Below are 20,767 nucleotides of genomic sequence, written 5' to 3'. Positions count from 1 at the left end.
ATGACCACTAGTCACATTCCCTCTTTGAATGTCTCTTTCTTATTCTCTTTCAGGAGAGTTAATTTCAGAGGAGATGGATTCTCCTATTCTATATCCAGCACAAGGTCAGCAGGTTTTAATTTCCCTTGTATTTGTATCCCACTTTCCTCCCAGTAGGAGCACAGAGAGCTGATGATACAGTAGCCGAACTGGTTTTACTGACATTGAACTTCTTACTTTAAGTTTTACAGTGTGAGCTTATCAATTTTAAACTGTCAGTTCTTAAGATATAAAATGTTACTTGCTTTTTTCTTATTTGTTATGAAGTAATACTGCAAGCATAATACATAAATCTGTGGGACAATGATCCATAGGCTCATCTTCTTCCAAGCACAGAGACCTTGTGGGTAAAGTTTTCATGGCTTTTGGATAGTGAGTGAAATGGTCTCTATCTCCCTGTGGGAGAAAGCTGGGTTCAGTAATTCCAAGTAAATTCCAAGTCTCATCTAGTCCACTTCAATGTAGGAGCTATCAATTCCTGGGCATTAAAGCAATAAAAGATAAAGCTCAATATAATACTATGTGAAATAGTAATGAATTAATTATCTGACAATGTGCTGTTGTTTCATGATACCCCTTATTATGATGCCACCTCACTCTCCCTAATGGTAGGGCTGGCCCCATCCCTGGCTCCCTTGCAACTGCTCTCACTTACTGTATTTCAGTTTTATACTTCCTCAACAGTTATGGCTTTGCCCAAAGAATTCTGGGAACTGTAGGCATAAACTACTAGGAATGCTCTGGTAGGAATCTCTCCCCTCATGGAACTACAATTCCCAGGGTGTGGGAGAGTTGGGCAACCAGTTTTAAGCCTGCAGTGTGAACGTGTAGCAAGATTTTCGTTCTTTCTTTCCTGGCAGGGCTGCAGCTTCCAAACTCTTCCAACATGCACTTCATTGATCGGCACAGGAAGCAGTTAATCCAACGGACCATCCCAGTGGAACCAGTGCTGGATAGTTTGCATGGCTCCGTCCTCAGTGAGGAGCAATACCAAAAAATCACTGCCAAGGAAACTAACCCAGACAAGATGCGAGAGCTCTACAAGCTTGTGGCAAGCTGGGACCTCCGGTGCAAGAATAAACTGTATGAGGCACTGAAGGCCCAAAACCCACATCTCGTGAAAGACCTGGAAGGGCAATGCAGCAGCAAGGGTGTGGGATGTAAAACACAGAGCAGTCAAGTACAACTTTCCTAGAGTGAACATGTTTACACATGAGGAGGAATATTTTTCCAGCCAGCAGGTAAACTTCCTGTTTCCTCCTGGGCTGGAAGAAACTTTCTCAACATGTGACCAGAGGTGGACGTGACCTTACCTGTGCAAGTAACAAAAGTGCAGGGCAGGACAGCCATCTCTCTCTTCTCCATTTTGCTTTTGTCAAAAAAGCATCAGTCTGAGATGCTTCCAGCCAAGAGAGGACACAGGAACTATTCCCTTATGGAATAGTCTCCAGGTATATTACTCTTGTAACTTAAGTCTGCCTTCTAGGATCCTTCTGTGAACAGGATGTAAGTGAGTAAACTCTTTTTATATGCTTTTATAGAAGACTGTGTTGTGTCTATTCTTTTGATAAGGGAATAAGGGAATACCAGGACAGTTATTTTAAAGGCTTATACAGGCCTAGCACACCTATTCGCTGTGTTAGTTTTAAAAGGGGACTGTTACACTGCTAAATGATGAAACTTGTTAACACAAGTTGGGAAGGATATAATTAAACAAAATATCCTCCCCTGCCTCCCTAAACGTTCCTACAAAGGGAAGGCAGAAAGCAAGACCCTTTCAGGGCACCAAAAATCCACCTCCTTATTGCTAGGGGACTCCTGCAGACAGAGCCGTACCATGTCTTCTCCCAAGCACTCACTACACATACCCTCTAATATTCCTTTGAGAAAAATCGGGACATGATTGGAGGAGGCTGCTCTCTATCAAATTTGGCACCTCCCATCTGTCAAGTATGAAGTCCAACCCCTTTGCTCCCTTAGGCGGTTGCCCAGATACTATTCCCATCCCCATCTCCCTATGAAGTTTTGCTGTAGACTGAGAGGCACTCTCGCATGGTGCTCTAGCTCCCCCACTTGCTATTTATCTTCCCTATTCTCCCCCCTTGTCAGGGCATTTAGCTTTGTTGGCGCTGGTGTCATTGGGAGTGGACAGTGGTGGCTGGGGTGTGCAATGCTCTGCCATATCCTCATTCTCCTCAGGGGCTCTGTTCACCTTCTGCACGGGCACTGTGAGCCCCCACCCCAGCCACCCAGTCCATCTAGGATGGGGCGCAAAACTTGACCCACCTTGGGTGCCAGCAACCCACGTTATACCATTGGATGCTGCCTTTTCCTTTTAATGAGCAAGGAGTCAGGCTTTATTTCTGATCTCCAGTGTTGGCTCTTCAGTCTTAAGATTGGAAAACTAAGTCCCCATCTGAGAGGCTTTAGGGCCATCTCCGGCCACACCCCTCCCCCACCTTCCACTCCAATCTCAGATGTGGAAGCTGGCAGCAGACCTCCCTCTCACTTCTGTCTCTTTTCCCTGGTGACTTGTGGATGGCAGAGCAGAGCAAAGATGAGGACCATCCATGACTGCTGGCCGTCCAGGCTGGAGAACTTGCCCAAGAGCAAACTCGGGAAGTTCAAGCTCGAACTCCACCAAGAGCATCCCCTGAAGGTGTCTGAAGAAAGCAGCAGAGACTGTGGAGCTCAGCCATCTCATGCTGAATTACTACACAGAATAAAGATTGATTCCCTTTGAGTGTCTCCATTCCACTAGGTTTCTGTTTTGCCTCTTAAATTTATTATTGTTTCTGTTTACAACAAGTGTGCCTCCCCATCTTGACTCAAAGGCTTCTTCCTTCCTCTACTGTGCAGTATTTGCAAAAGTCCTTTTTTGCTTTTGCTACAAAGATTGGAAATATTTTACAGACAAAAAGTAAACCCTTGACAATGGGCTTCAGATGGGTTGAGAGAGAATTAAGTTTCCTGGGTGTGATACCCCTTCACTCCTGATTCAGGTTTGGTTAAAGAAACTCACTCAGTATCAAGAGCAAAGCCCCTCTTTGCAGAGATGCCTATGGATGGATTGCAATGGACCTTCACCATCTGAATTTATGTTCCACTGGGAAATGCTTATACAGGAAATATCAGCTGGTTCTCTATACTGTGTTAGACCCCAGGGTATGAAGCCAGAAAAAGGCTATCAGTAGATGTTGTTCTCAGTTTCCTGAGTGGACAAGGCTACAGCATCATTAGAGTTTCCCTTCTTAATTCCTACATTTGTATTGAAAAACTAAACTAAACTGAGACTGCAAAAGCTTCCAGTAGGTGGAATCCCCAGAGTAAAGCTTCCCCTGAAGACCCTAAACACTTGTCAGTAAAAATGGTCTCAATGCCATAACTGCAAACAGAATTAAGGGCAGAAGCACATCTGAAGGTAAAACACAAATACACCCAGTAGTAAAAAGATAATCATTTGAGGCCCTCCTCTGTGTGCCTCCTCCATGAGAGGTCTGGAGGGTGGCAACATGAGAAAGGGGCCTTCTCTGCAGTGGCTCCCCATTTGCAGAATGCTCTTGTACCTTCATTATACCCCTTTAGGCGCCAGGCAAAAACGTTCCTCTTTAACCAGACCTTTGGCTGATTAATATCCTACAACCTTTTAAATGTGTTTCTGGAAGGCAGGGTTATTGTTTAGTTTTAACTATTTGTTTTGTGCTTTTATTCTGTATTTTTATGCTGTGAACCACCCTGAGATCTTGGGATAAAGGGCAGTAAGTAAGTAAGTAAGAAAGATTGTCTATTGCCACCTTAGAAATGGAGACATCCACTTTTTATTACAGTATTTCACAAGTTGGGGTGTGGAGTGGGGGTTTTTTGTGACACACATAAAGATATGTACAATGATGTCCCAGCTGTGTACCTTTCCTACAAAAGAATCAAAATGATGGAGCTTTGAAATATGGTGTGCTTGGTCCAGGGTGCAGGTCAGTCCCATAGGGATGGTAGATGGGGGAAGACCACGACAGAGCTTGCACAGTACCTGTTGGTCAATGCGGTCACACATACGCTATTTTCCTATTGGTGAGGGCGAGGATCGCGTCACCCCAAAGCCCCTGAAATGACGTGAGCCCATACCTCTTGGGGGCTACAGCCGCGTCGGCTGCTCGCGCTTTCTCACAACCCCCTCCCAGCTGCAGATCCCGCGCAAAAGAAGAACGAAAGAGAAAGCAACTCCTCTCTGCTCCGGGATAGCAGGACGTTTCTTAGGGCAATCCCACATGCCCCTGCCCGTGGACGTCTTTCGTAGGCTTCGGGGTTTTGGCACTGAGCCCCTTCTCACGCTCACGCCTTCACGGCGTTCGTCGCTGCCCTCACACCGCCACCACTTCCACGCCCCCGCTTACCTGTGACAGTCTAGGAGGAAGGAGCTTTTGAGAGACTTTCACTGCTAGTGAGAAGAGGGGGAGATGAAGCTGCAAGAAGGGCGAGGCGGGGCGAAGAAGAGCCACGACCGCTTTCACTCCCCGGGGCTCCGGGAGCCGCTTCCTTCCTTTGTTCGGGCTGCTGAGCAAACGAGCGAGCGAGGCTGGGGTGGCTGCAGAATGATCGGGTGGTTGCTGGCCTGGTTGCTGTCCTGGTTGCTCTCCGGGTTGCTGCCGGGCTGCTTGCTATGGCAGCTGTTGCTCGCCACCGCCCTCCTTCTGAAGGCACTGAAAGGCACTGGTAAAATGCCATTAAGGCGGCTGCAGATCTCGGCCGCCCCGCTCTTCTACGGACCCCAGCAGCCTTGGGAGGGCTTCTTAATCCCCCGCAGCCTGCGCTGGATCCTGTCGTGTTTGTGGGAGGAGGATCTGCAGAAGTTCAAGCGCAAACTCCGCGAGTTCCCCGTCCTGGAGGGCGGCGTCCGCATCCCCGAGGAGGCGCTGGAGGAGTACGATGCCTCGCGCCTCACAGACCTGCTGCTCAGCTGCTACGGCGAGGAGGAGGCCGTCGAGGTGGCGGCCAACGCCCTGCGGGCCATCCGCTGCGGGGACGAGGGGGACAGGCTCCTCTTAATCACCAGGCCAAGTAAGGATTTCTGGAGGGGGGAACCTGGGTGGATCCTTGCTGCCCCATCCTGAACTGCAGTCAGGCACAAGGGGAACGATAGCAAATTGTTGTTGTTGTTTAGTCGTTTAGTCGTGTCCGACTCTTCGTGACCCCCTGGACCAGAGCACGCCAGGCACGCCTGGCTTCCACTGCCTCCCGCAGTTTGGTCAAACTCATGTTAGTAGCTTCGAGAACATTGTCCAACCATCTTGTCCTCTGTCGTCCCCTTCTCCTTGTGCCCTCCATCTTTCCCAACATCAGGGTCTTTTCCAGGGAGTCTTCTCTTCTCGTGAGGTGGCCAAAGTATTGGAGCCTCAGCTTCACGATCTGTCCTTCCAGTGAGCACTCAGGGCTGATTTCCTTAAGAATGGAGAGGTTTGATCTTCTTGCAGTCCATGGGACTCTCAAGAGTCTCCTCCAGCACCATAATTCAAAAGCATCAATTCTTCGGCGATCAGCCTTCTTTATGGTCCAGCTTTCACTTCCATACATCACTACTGGGAAAACCATAGCTTTTACTATACGGACCTTTGTTGGCAAGGTGATGTCTCTACTTTTTAAGATACGATACTTTTTAAGATACGATAGCAAATACCCAGTGCTGAAACTAAGGGCGTTGAGCCAGGAGTATGTCCTCCAGGGGGCGACATTGAGGCTCGGAGCCCACCAGCCAATCCGTGATGAGCCTGGGCTGCCCCCCCCCCCCTTCCCAGGTCCAAAGCAGTTTCGTTTTCAGTCACTCCATGGCTCCTTGGCTGGGACAGCTGTTTTTCTCTACCCCCTTCTCCACAGAAAGTGGTGACTCTGATCTATAAGGCTGTTTTTCGTGGGGTGGAGTGGAGAGAAGAGGGAAATTAGACACGAAGAGCTGGGGTTCTAAAGCAAGGAAGATCTTTCTTTTCTGTTGCCTCCTCCCTTGCAAGGAGGTGAGAACCCAGAACAAAGGTGTGCGACAACGTTTATAGATTTAGAAATACACACACAAACCCTTTAATGAATGTTTAAAAATAATTACTATTTCCGCAAATGACCCTAGATATGTAACAGAACCTTAGAAGAACACGAGGATTGCAGTGGAAGGGCACTTTCTACTTAGAATTAGACTCGTAAAAAGCATTTCTTCACCGTACATGGAACATGAAATGACTTACAAAAGTGTAATTTCCTGAAATGAGTCACCAAACAAAAACGCAACTGAAAGGAACCCAGGTGAAGGAAGCTTACTTGGGAGTAAATTCACCCTTCAAAACTCCATGAGAGGGCTTACACAGAAGCAAGAGGGGTAACAAAAAGCCTCAAAGCAGCTTAAAAAAATATTTTAAAAGGAAATCTGAATATCTCGGCTGACCTTATGGAAATACAGCCTTTTAATGATCCTGTGAAGCCAAATAAATCCAAGTCAAAATCTGACGTTGGGAAGACACTCGCTACCCATGGAAGCTGTAAATTGGCAAACAATTTGCTTTTACTGAAATGGATGTTAATTTTCCCTTTGGTCATGCAGTCATCATACTGCTTAGTATTCCTCAAATGATCTTTTACTCTCTGCCTACTTTTTCTGTCCCTTAAGAACAAATGTGTTGAGGGGTGTGTTTGTGTGTGCATATGGATTGTGTGTGTGCCAAACTGAGTCTTTGACCCAGGTTAAAGAAAGCCTATTTTCGCCCCTGACTGCAATCAGAGAGAAGGGAAATAACAAATACCTATTTGAAATACTTTTAAGTGCAATGGTTACTTTATATACAGAGCATTGGAGTGAGAACAACAATTTGCTACATTTCAGCACTCTCATTGCTATCTCTTAAGAAACTGCAAATCCTTTCAGTGCCCTTGTGATGTAGAGAACACCAAAGAAATTGTCCTTTGGGAATTGGAATTGGGGTTGAGGTATCCTTTGCAGACGGCTGTCTTCTTTCCACCCCACCCGCATGCTTGAGCCCTGCACATACAGTACTTCAAATCAGGCCTGTGAGCCCAGGAAGCTTGCAGGCTTTCCCAACTTTGTTTTGACTGTCTGACCAGTTGTTCTTTCTAGATCAGTACTGCTGACATTGATTAGCAGCAATTCTCCAATGTTTCCAGCAGGAGCTTTTCCCTGCCCTCCCTAGGGACACCAGGGATTGAACCTGGAACTTTTTGCATGCAGAGCTGGCCCGCACACAGGGTGGCAGAAGTCGAAGAGGCAGTATCCTGCCTGCTCCACCACTTTCTCCCCCACCACTGGAATGCAACACCCTGCCTAGTTTTGGCAAGAGGGTGATGGCCAAGGCCTTGAAGAACACCCCTGCCCTTCTCACCAAGTTAAGTGGTTCCAGAGTGGAGAAGACAAATGGAACTGTATTGTGGAATTCACCCCTCTTGCCAAGTTTCAGTGAGAAAGGGGCATTGCGGTGGTGGGGAAAGTGGTGGAGCAGGTGGCACTCAGTGGCGCAGAGGAGGGGAGGCAGGAAGTGGCACATTCCTGTTTAGCCTCAGTTGACAAAGTGGGAAGAGCTATCCCTGAAAACTGAGACAAGCCCTATCATTGAGCAATGGCCCTTTCCCAGTTAGGCCAGCCTGAAGTGCTGCATGCGGAACTTCTGCCAAACAACTGGTTCTAGAAAGGGGAAGGAGAATAAGATTTTGGAACGCAGAAATCAAGCAAATAATCAAGCCATCAATTCTAGCACGTGGGGGGCCACCTTATCTAAATTATATACAATCGTGCTTTGGTTCATGAATGGAATCCATTCTGGAAGTCCGTTTGACTTCCGAAAACATTCAAAAACCAGGGTGTGGCTTCTGATTGGCTGCAGGGGCTTCTGGAAGCCACGGAAGCCACATTGGATGTTCAGGTTCCAAACAACATTCGCAAACTGGAACACTCACTTCTGGGTTTGCAGCGTTCGGGAGCCAAAACATTTGAGTCACAAGGCATTTGACAACCAAGGTACCACTGTAATTCTGAATTTGAACGATTGGTATTAATAATTATAATATAAGTTGGTATTATTATAATGAGACTATTATCGGATTGTAATTGAAAACTAGAAAAATTGTTATCAAAAAGAAGAAGAAAGAAGAGAAGGGGAAGGGGAAGGGGATTGCCACACCTTATGCTAGCAAATGTAAGTGTGTTGGGTTTTTCTGTTCAATACTGCTAGTAACAGAAAGTGCACAGCGTCCACATGTCCATCTGCTGAAAATACTGGCAAAGTTGAAGGAGTCGGACTGGAAGAAGTTCAAGTCCAAGTTCCAGAAATTTCCCATCAAGGAGGGATTTGTCAAAATCCAGAAGGAGTTACTTGAGTGTGCAAATACTTGGGACTTGAGTGAGTTGCTGCTGATCTACTATGGTGAGGATTACGCCTTGGAGGTGACGACTGAGGTGCTGAGAGCCATTGGCTGTGAGTCCCAGGCAGATAGGCTCCTCACCAGCTGGCAAGGTAAGGAATTTGGTAGAGGGAACACTGGTCGTGTCTAATAATATCATTATACAAGTAGGACTGAATGAAAGAGAGGTTTCTTTTCCTGTGTCAAGGATAAAATCTTTATAGTAATTTGTGTCTTGGCATCTTATTAGGGTAGAAAACATTGCAAAAATGGCTAGTGTTATTTGTTTTCTCCAGGTCATTCGTTAAGGAAATAAACACTTTATCAGCAATAAATGAATTAGCACCAATTAAATATATAAAAAGAGAAATGACCACTTTGGACCTTTCCCTTCCCTTGCTCGCAGATGACAGTGCCATGCCCCCTGGTGTGGACAGAATGCAGAGGGATGTAGGAAAGAAAAGGTAAGTCCATTGAAATTTTGCTTGCAACTTACAGTGGAAGGGCAATGACTGGTTGTTGTGTGTTTCAGAAGGCAGAATTAGACCTTTGCTTGGGAGGGAGCTGCATCCAGGAACCAGGATGAGCAAATGTGTGCTAAAGGGGATGGATAGTGCTAAGAGATTCAGCGATAAGTAATAGCTTCCTAGTAAAGGAAGGTTGCTAGGTGATGTTAGTGCACTAGTAAAGAGGCACAGCAAACAGTTGAGTAGCCCACTTAAACCTGATGGATAGGGGAAAGGGAGAGTCATTCCTGAAGAAAGGTTTGTGTGCGAGGCCAGAGGGAAACCTGCCAGCCAGTTCTTTAACTAAGGTCTGGCAACAAGGGCACTTGCCCTGAATATTGCCTAGAGAAGGGAGCTCAGTGGACCACAAAGACCGTGTGTGCTTGGTGAAATGGTGGCAAATTGTTAGGCATGTTTTTCAGGTAGAAATGAAAGCTAGATCCCAGCTTGCTCAGAGAGCCAGTGAGGGCAGCAGAACAGGGGTGGGGAAGCTCAGGCCCAGTCTGGATCCTAACTAGGTTCTAATTATTCCAACTTGTCCTCCTGCTCCCATTTCCTAACAACAACAAAAAATGTTTCTGCCACAGGACATTGGGAAGTGGCCTAGTCTCTGGTGATGAGATGATCTGCAAGGGAAGAAGAAAATTAATTGGAATTCTCAAAGAGGACCTAGAATTCATTTTACATGTATTACACTCTCGCTTCATTATCACACGGAAAGAATATGTGGACTTCCTGGAAACAGAGGAAGACTTCAAGCAGAAAAGTAAAAAATTGCTGAGCACTATCCAGAAAAGAGGGGAGCAAGCTTGCTGCTGGTTCCTGGAGTGTGTAGAAATGACATTTCCAGGTTCTATTCAGAGTCTGTTATTTGAAGTACACGGTGAGATAGAGTTGTTCCAAAACTTCAAGGACAACACAATTACTGCTTCCTTCGTGCATGTCATATTAAGCAGAGAAATAACTTTCTTTTATAGGTTCAGTCCAGGTTTCTGGACACTCAGTGCTACGGTCAAAACCCCCTCTATTTGCAGAGGAAGGAAAAAGCACCAAGGTGGAGAATCCAGCAGGTTGTGCGGAAAGCAGCATGTGTAGCTGGTGCCCCAGTGTGGTAAGAGGCTGGACTCCACTAATTTGCATTGCCCACCAACATTGGTACTTCTAAAGCAAAGGTTATGCATTCAAATTTCACTGTGGAAAGGAAATTGCCCCTCTTTAGGTATTTATGTACACTAATTAGTGATCTTACTATTCACTACTAGTGTCTGGTATGTGGGCAGCATAGCTGTTTCTAGGCAGGTGACTCCTGGTGCTCATAAATCATTGTGCTTCTGCAGAATTGCAAGCAGAACTGTAGTGGCCTTCTGCTGTGGTTGGAGACACACACACACACACACATGGCTGCTTAGTTGGCCTAATGAGAACATCAGCTCTTTGTGTAGTTGTGGGTTTGGCTTCAAGTAGTTCTCCTTGGTGTGGCTGCAGGAGTGTTGGACAAGAATGTTCTGTTTTCAGGTGGGATAATGGGTCTGGCAGCCATATGAATGATTGCTGTGTTGTTATAGGATCTTCCAGAAAAAATTAGACCAGAGGTGTTTTGGGACTCGGAAAAGGGCCATGAAAAATACAGGTGAGTGGTCTTTTTAAACTTTCTCCCTTAAGGGAATGGTTTCTACAGTGAGTTGCCGTTTGGGATTCAGAAACCATGGAACACATTTGTTTTATGTTGCTCTCATAGTCATCATACATGGTGGTATTTCCTAAAATTACCCTAGAGACATGCACATTGCAGTGAAAGATCTGTCATGATGTGTAAGTTCTCTCTGAAATCTTCAATGGGGAGCTCCTAGGTTTCCCAGAACACAGTGGGGAAAATATTACTTTGGAATATTATTATTGCACATATCCAGTTGTTTATAATCCTCCACTTTGAAGATATGGGTAGCATCATAGACTATAACCATAGAATTGTAGAGTTGCAAGGGACCATGGGAGTTATTATGTCCATCTAGTTTTTTACTCACTGGGCAGCCTCACAGCAAACCTGCTTCTCCATGGCACAATGTTGAGTTTGTAGAGTGATGCTTGCCCAGGAGGTTTCCTTCCCTAAAAGTTTTAACTTCTAATTCAGCATATGAAGCATCTCTTGCAAAAATGTAAATTAGAACAGTAGAAATTCTCTTCATCCGTGTTCAACCTACTTCCCCTTTTGTCTTTCCCTTTGTGGAATTCAGAGTGCTCTCCACTGGGGCTGGCTCCTTCCGTTGCGGAGATACTGATCTCATATGTGAGGTGAGAGAAGCTGCAACCATAACATACCACTTTGATTCGTGGCCAGAGCTCCTGGAAGAACAGAATGCTGAGGAGTGGCATGTTGCTGGCCCTCTGCTCAACATTCAAGTGGATCCAGTGGAGGCTGTGTCAGCTGTTCACTTCCCTCATTTTCTGTGTCTTGAAGGTATGCTAGGAAACAAAGGCTTCCAATAGTATGACCAAAATAGGTAGAATCCTTAGCAAGAATAATGGATCAGGAATGCTGTGGGGCCAGCAGTGTTGGTTCTATGGATCAATAGTGCTCACTTACCTGTCTTTTGTACTTTGTTTCAATTTTGCAATTTTAACTCTGCTATTTATTTCCTGTGGTTTTTATATTTTCTTTGTGAGCTGCCTTGAGAGGACATTGCCTGTAAGGAGACAAAAAAAACCCTAACCGATGATGATATTGCAATGATAACAACACAATAAATACTTGCATTAACAGGGAGTGTGAAACGATGAGTTCACCCTTTCCCACTTGTAACAGGTTTGTTTATTATTCCTTTGTGCTCCTTTTCAGGTGAAGACAGTTCCCAAGTCCATATCGCACACTTTGTTGAAGAAGGGATGGTACTGGAGAGGCCAGACAGAGTGGGACCATATCATGTTTTGTTGGAAAATCCCACCTTCTCTCCCCGTGGAGTGGTTTACAAAAAGTCATGGTTTAAGCGAAAGATTAAGGTCCACACGGTGGTATTGCTCTATCAAATGCTTCGACTCAAGGCACCAACATTTCATCTATATCTCCTACCCAATGATTCTTCTCTAATAAAGGTAGCTGGGGATCTCCAATTCTTGTATTCCAGATTGCCTGGATTGTTTTCTTGACCAGTAGCTAAGCAAAATGAAATATACTCAGAGTCGCAAAGTGATTTCATGCTCTTTATTCAGCTCATAGTGGTGAGGAGGAATGAATGAAAGTCCCCTCAAGGTATCTGCTTTATATACATTATTTACACAATGGGCTGCACATGATTGGCTAATTCCGGAATTCTACTGTAAGCCAATCAGGTTGTGGATTCACTTCTATCTGGAGCATGATTGGGTGGTTCCTGCCAACCAATCATACTGCTGCATTGTTCTAGGACCAATCAGACTGCTGCATTCTGAATCCTATTGTTCTAGGACCAATCAGACTGCTGCCTTTTGGATCCTATTGTTCTAGGACCAATCAGACTGCTGCAGTTTGGATCCTATTCAACTCAGTACATAACACCCCTCCCCTCTAAGTTCCAGTCCTGCCCGGGAGGTCGCATTCATAGTCCTCAAGGTACGCCGGCGGCCTACGTGTGCGTTGCGGCCTGGGGTGTTCCCTGGTCCGGGGTTCAGGTTCTGGCTCGTGTTCCAAGGATGCTGGCTGTGATGGGGCTGTATGGTCTGGCGCAACTGGCTCGCTCAGTCGTGGTTCTGGTTCCAGTGTCCTTTCGGCCTCATGGGTCCTCTCTGTATTTACTGATTCTGCCTCTCCTGCTTGCCCCTGCTGCTCTATGGGCCTCACTGCCCCACTGTTCCCTTGGGACTCCTCTGACCTGTCCTCCTCCTCCTGGTTTTCACCCGGGAATCGTCGCCGTATCTGGTCGCAGTGGCGGCGCCAGCATTGCCCCCCATCTGTTAGCACCTCATACGACACGGGGCCAGTGACCCTGGTGACTGTGGCGGGTACCCATGCAGGGCCTGCCCCAAAATTCTTTGCATACACTGGGTCCTGGGCCTCGAAGGTCTGGGGGTTCCTGCCTTCCCCCACCACTACCTCATCCTGAGCTCTATCGGGGTGAAGGCGGTCCAATCTGATTGCAAGGCGCCAACCCATTAGTAGTTCAGCGGGGCTCCGGCCAGTCGTTGAGCTGGGGGTGCTGTGCTGTGCTAGAAGAACTGTGGCAAGGTGGTACTCCCAATCCCCTTGTGTCATGCGGCGAAGGGTATCCTTGGTGGTCCGCACCATGCGTTCTGCTTGGCCATTGGTGGCAGGGTGGAATGGCGCTGAACGGATGTGGCGGATGGCGTTCTGCGCTGTGAAGGTTTGGAATTCTCCTGACGTAAATGCAGTCCCGTTGTCTGAGACGAGAGTGTCAGGGAGCCCGTGGGTTGCAAACAGCCTACGTAGTACCCAGATGGCTGCAGATGTAGAACTGGACGGTACCAGTGCGACTTCCAGCCATTTGGTGTAGGAGTCCACAACAATGAAGAATGTTTTCCCCTGAAAGGGGCCAGCGAAGTCCACATGCAGGCGTGACCATGGTGCTCGGGCGGACTCCCAGGACTGGACTGGGGCCCTTGGGGGATCTGGGCGGGATTCTTGGCAGGCCTGGCAGTGTTTGACCCAGGCCTCTATCTCTCCGTCGATCCCCGGCCACCACACATAACTCCTGGCAAGGGCCTTCATTCTTACTACCCCTGGGTTGAACAGATGCTGGGTTGAACGGCGAGAAGCTGCTGTCGGTTGCCATTCTGAGTTCCTTGTGTCCCGGAGCTGAAGCCTGGATACACGGTGCGAGGCAGCGGTGCGGCAGGTGGCGGTACTGCGGTGCTGTGTGTGGCAGTCAGCCAAGCGGGATCCCATCCTCGTCGCCAGTGAAATATACTCAGAGTCGCAAAGTGATTTCATGCTCTTTATTCAGCTCATAGTGGTGAGGAGGAATGAATGAAAGTCCCCTCAAGGTATCTGCTTTATATACATTATTTACACAATGGGCTGCACATGATTGGCTAATTCCGGAATTCTACTGTAAGCCAATCAGGTTGTGGATTCACTTCTATCTGGAGCATGATTGGGTGGTTCCTGCCAACCAATCATACTGCTGCATTGTTCTAGGACCAATCAGACTGCTGCATTCTGAATCCTATTGTTCTAGGACCAATCAGACTGCTGCCTTTTGGATCCTATTGTTCTAGGACCAATCAGACTGCTGCAGTTTGGATCCTATTCAACTCAGTACATAACACAAAATATTGCATCAGGAATTCTCATGGAATGTGAAATGTACCTCCCTTTGTTGGGCTGGATCGAATTTACCATACTTTTAGCCAACGTCAACATGACAGTAGAGAGGAAATGAGCAGCTGTCCTCCAGTGAGCTACTTTGCTTCCCACCAACCGTGATGTTTTAAAGGGACTCCTACAATATAAAAAAATGTCCTTTTCATCTCTTGGGCTGCCTCCTTCCCAGAGGCAAAAGCCCCATCTGGCTTGGTAGTGATGAGCTTTCTCAAACAGCTCTTGAGCAACACTATCCCTCCTGTTTTGAGCTGTTGGCACATGGGAGATAAAGCTGTATTGGCTTCTCAGTTTTAGCTGCTTCTTAAAATGTTTTGTTTGCATTTTGGAGTGTGATGCCTTCTGTGGGTTCCTGCATTGAGAAGAGTGACCCAGGATTGCTGGTCCCTTTCTGCTGCTTCATGGTTCAGACTGGCCAATCCAGGAGCCTTGACCTGAATCCCCCATATGAGCATGAAATCTCCTCTCCATATTTTAGTTTCTCGTGCCAAATGGTTTATTTTTCTTGATATTGTTGTTGGACAGCCTGTAGCCCTTCTGATGCTGTGGGCTACAACATCCACTAGCCCGGAGCCATGCAGGTTGTGGCCACTAGGAGTTCAACAAAACTGGGAGGTCTGAAGATTCCCCATACCTGCTGTATTGTTAAGTATAATTGTTTAATTGCACATTGAAATGGAAAATAACTCTGTATGTGTAGTACTAAAAGCGCGACGTGGTATGGTACGTCCACTGAGCTGTAGTGTGCCTAACAGTTAATGATTAGTGAGAATGTATCTCTACCGCTCTGTCACGAGATGTTTAACTTAGATCATATGAGGTATTCCGTTACAGGTCTCCATTTTGGTGGTGTGAATTAGCTCTTTGTCTGAAGAACCAAAGAGAAAGGATGTGTGATTCTCTCTCTAGAATGCAGCCTCAGGCTAGTGGAGGCTGGAATGGGAGAGGTAGAGCTTTGATTTCAGCTCTGAATGAAGATGTTTATATTTCTAAGATATTTTTACCTGTGCTGGGATCAGCACATGATATTAGTATGCAACTATAATGTAACATTATTGTTGAAAGTTTATTTTAGATCAAGTTCTGATAGTAAAGATTTTGAAACATATTTTCACACTGGGCAATTTTTATTTCGTCCTCTCACTTCCAAATGCACAATATTCATAGCCTCAATATTTATGTGCTGTGAGAATGCCAAAGCAGAGGTAGGGATCCAGCTTTTAGCAGTTTGGTGCCCTCTTTGTATGTCTCAAAAGTAACATTGTTTGTCCGTCACAGGCAGTTGATGAACATGAAGTAAATTGTCCTTCACACAGAATAGAGAAACCCCCTTGGACCCTGAGACCTCTAATGATTGGCTCTCGCTTCTTCATGGAGACGAATGATGTCACTGTCTGTCCTGAGGTGAGAAACAAAGAAAAAAGGTTTTGCCGGGGGAGAACCCAGAATGGGAGAAACTATACTAGGATCTTTCTCTACCCTTTAATTTGTCTCCCTTAGAACTGGGTGCTATACTAAGCCCTATTCACATCTACAGAGGTTTCATTCTTTCCCACAGGAACTGGAGTTTCAATACCTGGATGCAGAGAAGCTGCAGCAGTACCTAGAACTGTCTGCTGAGCAAATACAAGACAAGTTTGACTTCCGTCTGATAGAGAAGCGCACAAATAAGCTTGTTTGGAAGGCCCATGTGAAACGAGGTGAGGGTTTTTTCAGTGAAGGACCACAATCTGGATTGTGGCTTGGGAGGCAGAATGAAAAAGGACCACTAGTCACATTCCCTGTCTGTCTCTTTCCTGTTCTCTTTCAGAGGAGTTAAATTCAGATGAGATGAATTCAACACAAGGTCAGCAGGTTTTAATGACTTATTTCCTTTTGCTTAACCTGTATCCCTTCTCTTCCTCCCAATGGGAGCACAAGAGTGGCTGGTGATATGGTACTATATACATGGTACAGCAACGGGAATTGTAACATTCTGAAATAGAGATGAGTTGACTTGGCTTTATGGACTTTTTTTGGTGTCACATGAAGATAACAATAACAGCTTCCAACAAATTAAAACATCAAACACAGTAAAACATCACACATAAAAAACTTCCCTATACATCATCGGATCTCTGGAGATCATGACAGATTAGGAGTCATCATGTGGGGTGGTCAGCCACAGTAGGCTTCTAGCAGTGCACCATACATTTAAAGTCCGCTTTATATCACCCCAATAATCATAGAGAATCTTGTGAACTTGATCATTAAGGGTCTCCTTACAACTCACAGCGCCCATAAGAACAGGGTTTTTCTGAATAGATTGGTCACTGCAATGCCTGCCAAACTTCCTCTGCAAATTCTTCACATTGGAAGTGCTTCTACATTTCTGACTTTCTTTCCCAGTCATTGTTTACTTGCTAGTTTTCAACTCCCTTCAGTCCCACACTTGGGATCAGAGGCGCCAACTTGAGCCCCAGGATACATCAACATCAACTGGAAGTCACATCAGAAGGCCTGGCAGGACCTCGAACGTGATCTCCGAGGCTTTGCGGAGCCTTGGAGATCACGTACAAAGCCTTGCGAGACCTCTGACGCAACTTCCAGTTTGTACCGGAAGTTGTGTCGGAGCCCACACTGTAGGTGCCAAGCACCCACAATTATTTCTGTGGGGGCTGGGCCCCCAGAGCCCCCTATAGTTGGTGCCTATTTTTGGTAACATGACTGGGGAAGACTGAAGAGCAATTTAGATGATATTTGGAAGTCCTGGGTTCATCTCCCACCATGATCATTCATCTTCTCAAAGGTCCCTGCTTGCCTGGTACATATCCACACTCTCTCTTCTTTCCAGACTTTTGCCTGACCAATGCGTCACCCAGAAGAACTGACTCAGGACATGGTGGGGAAAGCAGGTAGGGCTTAACCCTTTCTCTCACACTCCATTTCCCCAATAAGATCCCATCCTGCCATTAGGCATAATGAGGCAGCTGCGTCTGGCAGGCAGCAGATATTTTTTGGGTGTGTGGGGGTGGTATGTTACTGTTTATTGAAGACTTATTCACATTTGCCTTAATGAGGTTACAATATCTTTAAATAATAGTTACAGAAAGTTACCTAAGGCTAACTGAAAAAGCTTAGTGCAAATTACTTAGTTCCTCCTTCTCAGTCAATCTCATCATGGTGCACTGTAGACTTCAGCTGGTTTGCTTTGAGCCAGTGTGAGATCTCACGAGAGCCAGCAGAGCCTGTGTGAGATTCTCCCAGAGCCAAGTAAGCAAGGTGGAGAGCTTAAAAACTCTTTTTGCACAGGGCTTTCCTGTCACAGAAAGCACTTTTTTGCTTTTTGCATTACTTACTGGGTTCTGGAAAACTCTTGCATGGGCTCTGCATGCGCTCAGTGGGATCTCAGTGGGATCCCACCAAGGCCAAGCACATAAAGCTGCAATCGCATACCCTCCAGTGTTTATCCAATGAAAATAGGGGTGTTAATAATAATAATAATAATAATAATAATAATAATAACAACAACAACATCCCACCCATTTGACTGGGTTTCCCCATTCACTCTGAGTGGCTTCTAGCATATATAAAAACATAACAAAACATAAAATATTAAGAAACTTCCCTATACTAGACTGCCTTCAGATGTCTTCAAAAGGTTGGTTAGTAACTTATCTCCTTGGCTTGGGGGTCACATACACACATAAGTGAAATCTGTGTAAGTTGGGAGTTAATAGTACATTCTCACACAGAAACAGATGTGCATGGTGCCTCTCCCACCCCACTCCCTACACTAGTGTGGAGAGGGCTAGACATGTTGCCTTGTACTCTGCATGCAAGCTCCACCCATGCTAGCGCTGTTGCTTTGCAATCTTTAAAGAGTAGGCAGGAGAGTTGCTCTTTAAGGTGTTTTGCTGCTCAGCAATCGAAGATGGCTCTCCAAGCTTTAGAACCCTCTCCGGCTACAGCTCTTCCTGCTCCCTCTGTGCTGATCTAAGTTGCAGAAGTTATAGCAGCACCTCCAAATAGTCTGAAGTCCCTTTGTTGAGCTTCTCTTGTTTTGTGCCTGCTTTTCCCTGCCTCTGGGGGGCAACAATGCAGAGCAATGAAGAAGACCATCAGAGACCACTTGGAGTCCACCCTGGAGAACCTGAGGGAGGATGATCTCAACAGGTTCAAGATCAAGCTCAATGAGTTCCCTATTGCAGAGAGCTTTGACAACATCCCCCGAGGGCCACTGGAGAAAGCGAATGCCATGGAACTGAGCCGACTCCTGCTGGGATTCTACATGGAGGATTATGCTGTGCAGGTGACGGTTGATGTGCTCAATGGCATCAACTGCAGGGATGAGGCAAAGAGGCTCCTCAGCCTCACTAGGTGATAAAGGAGGAGTCCCAGCTTGTGGAATTTGCTGTGAGGTAGGGCAAATGGAGTGTCACCTGCCCCAGCCCCACGCCCCCTGTGAGTGGAGGGAGATTGATTCCAATCATCTCTTCATGGGACCTGTGGGGGTGGAAAACTTTATACCACAGTATGGTAAAAGGTAAAGAACCCATGGTCTGTTAAGTTCAGTCAAAGGAGACTTTGGGGTGTGGTGCTCATCTTGCTTTCAACAACAGTTCTTAACCTCTTCATAGGGTCTTATTTTTATCTCACCGTGCTCTTTTATTAGTAACTGTTGATATGTTGGCCAGCCCTTTTCCATATTTACTCTTTTCACTGCCAATACTTCTAGTGGGGATAACCACCATGGTATTTTAGGTTCTAAGAACCATCGGTAATTTGCCCACACTTTATATAGAGACTTCCTGACTATGTGGTTCAGGACGTCCCTATTTACTGCCCCTTTATCGTAAATTAAATAGGCATGCCATCCAAAGCGGTTGTTCCATCCTGCCAAGTCTAGAATCTCTGTTTTGTCTAGCACAACCCAGTCTTTTATCCATCCTAAGCATGCAGCCTGGTAGTAAATTCTCCAGTCCGGAAGTCCAAATCCACCCCTCTCTTTCGTGTCTGTTAACAGTTTATATTTTATACGTGGTTTTTTTCCTTGCCATAAAAATCGGGAGGAGAGGAGTTGAACTTTAGTTTTATGCCTACCAATCCAGATAATAAAGTTTGCTGATGCATGAGAGTTTCAGGCATGTTTCTGTAAACAAGATTAAACATTATAAGCAGTATAATGCACTGAAGAGCAGTGATCTCTTCCTTGTTCACAGCAAGGTGGAGAAAGATTTGGCATGAATTCATACATACATGACCTTTGGGCTTGTGGGTTCCTGCAGAAAATCACCTGGTCGCTTATGCAGCTTGGCATTTGCATGAAACTGCAGGAAGAGTTTTATCTGGTGATTTATCCTATGGTTTCTTTTCTTTTCTTTTTAATTTTTATTGGAATTTTATTTACAACATAACATAAACCTCCCAACCCCCAATACAGAAATCCACCCTCATTAAACGTGAACATAACATACAATGAGCATAACATACAACAGTACAAACAACCAAATAAAAGACTTCCTTTATCCTGTATTTGGCCTCCTTATTTACTTCATCTGTTTATGAATAATTATTAAGATTTTTCTAATTATAACTTAAATATCCACAAATTGCTAAAAACTGGAAAAAAGAAACTGTACCAACAAAAAAGGACTGGCAAGACAAACTGTTAGAGTATATTGGACTGGCTAGATTAACAGAGGCAATTAGAGATCACACTAGACAAGAGTTTCAAAAAGCATGGGGGAAATGCAGAGAATACTTCACAAAACAGTGCCCTAAAATACATACCTGGACTTGTTTCGATTAATGTCTGCAGGAGACTTTGTGACTTTATCCTAGGGTTTCATGGAGCCAATTCCTGGGGTGAGGAGCTCCCTCACTGGAGGGCTTCAGGCAGAGTCTTGACAGCCACCTGCTGAACATGCTGTAGGGCTGGATTTTGTGCCTCAGGCCACATGGCCTACAAAACTCCCTCCAGCTCTGTAGGATGCTGAGGATACTCCCCTCTCCCCTCCTCACATCATTTCAGGGAGGATGTAGAGGTCTTGAATTCTTGTCTGAAACCTGCCAGGGGACAGGATGTGGGTGCAGAAATGGAATATTAATCGCTGGAATAACTGAGCCAGTTACCTATTATAACACAGAAGGTGCAGCCGCGTGGCTGTTGAATCTGGCTAGAGAGAAGATTTTACCTGTTGCAATCACATGCAGAGATATGCTTGTACAGTGGTACCTCAGGTTACATACACTTCAGGTTACAGACTCCGCTAACCCAGAAATAGTGCTTCAGGTTAAGAACTTTGCTTCAGGATGAGAACAGAAATCGTGCTCCGGCGGAGCGGCAGCAGCAGGAGGCCCCATTAGCTAAAGTGGTGCTTCAGGTTAAGAACAGTTTCAGGTTAAGAACGGACCTCCAGAACAAATTAAGTACTTAACCCGAGGTACCACTGTATGTTAAAAAATAATAATAATACTTGTTGCGTCACAAAACCTACCAGGGGACTCGGTTAAGGAGTTCCTCCAGCCCTTTATGGGTCGG

General features: G+C 45.8%; 3 protein-coding genes across 7 annotated transcripts in view; all 3 read left to right on the top strand.

The window, feature by feature from the left end:
* Nucleotides 1-1,555, top strand: part of LOC310748404 (NACHT, LRR and PYD domains-containing protein 1b allele 5-like) — a 39,859-nt gene extending 38,304 nt beyond the window's left edge. For all 4 annotated transcript variants that reach the window (XM_083584172.1, XM_083584171.1, XM_083584170.1 and 1 more), the window contains exons 10-11: nt 54-104; nt 900-1,555. In XM_083584172.1, the coding sequence (XP_083440298.1) occupies nt 54-104; nt 900-1,234 (386 nt within the window). In that variant the 3' untranslated portion in view covers nt 1,235-1,555. The remainder of the gene's footprint in view (nt 1-53; nt 105-899) is intronic.
* The window catches only part of LOC310748416 (uncharacterized protein), a 376,897-nt gene that overhangs the window by 92,018 nt on the left and 264,112 nt on the right, over nt 1-20,767 (top strand). The window lies entirely within an intron of this gene.
* Nucleotides 4,325-18,832, top strand: LOC310748401 (uncharacterized protein). Of its 2 annotated transcripts, none has more exons than XM_083584162.1 (13): nt 4,325-5,094; nt 8,259-8,540; nt 8,834-8,891; nt 9,521-9,816; nt 9,911-10,044; nt 10,499-10,563; nt 11,168-11,391; nt 11,770-12,023; nt 15,523-15,648; nt 15,803-15,944; nt 16,055-16,090; nt 17,078-17,138; nt 18,328-18,832. In XM_083584162.1, the coding sequence occupies exons 1-13, from the start codon at nt 4,494-4,496 to the stop codon at nt 18,605-18,607; spliced, it is 2,559 nt and encodes an 852-aa protein (XP_083440288.1). In that variant the 5' UTR covers nt 4,325-4,493; the 3' UTR covers nt 18,608-18,832. The 2 variants fall into 2 exon arrangements, with proteins under 2 accessions (XP_083440288.1, XP_083440289.1); XM_083584163.1 differs by lacking the exon at nt 4,325-5,094 and adding an exon at nt 7,082-8,044.

This window comes from Podarcis filfolensis (genome assembly GCF_964270895.1).
Source record: "Podarcis filfolensis genome assembly, chromosome: 13".
Taxonomy (NCBI): Eukaryota; Metazoa; Chordata; class Lepidosauria; order Squamata; family Lacertidae; genus Podarcis; species Podarcis filfolensis.
This window is presented reverse-complemented; position numbering and strand designations above follow the sequence as displayed.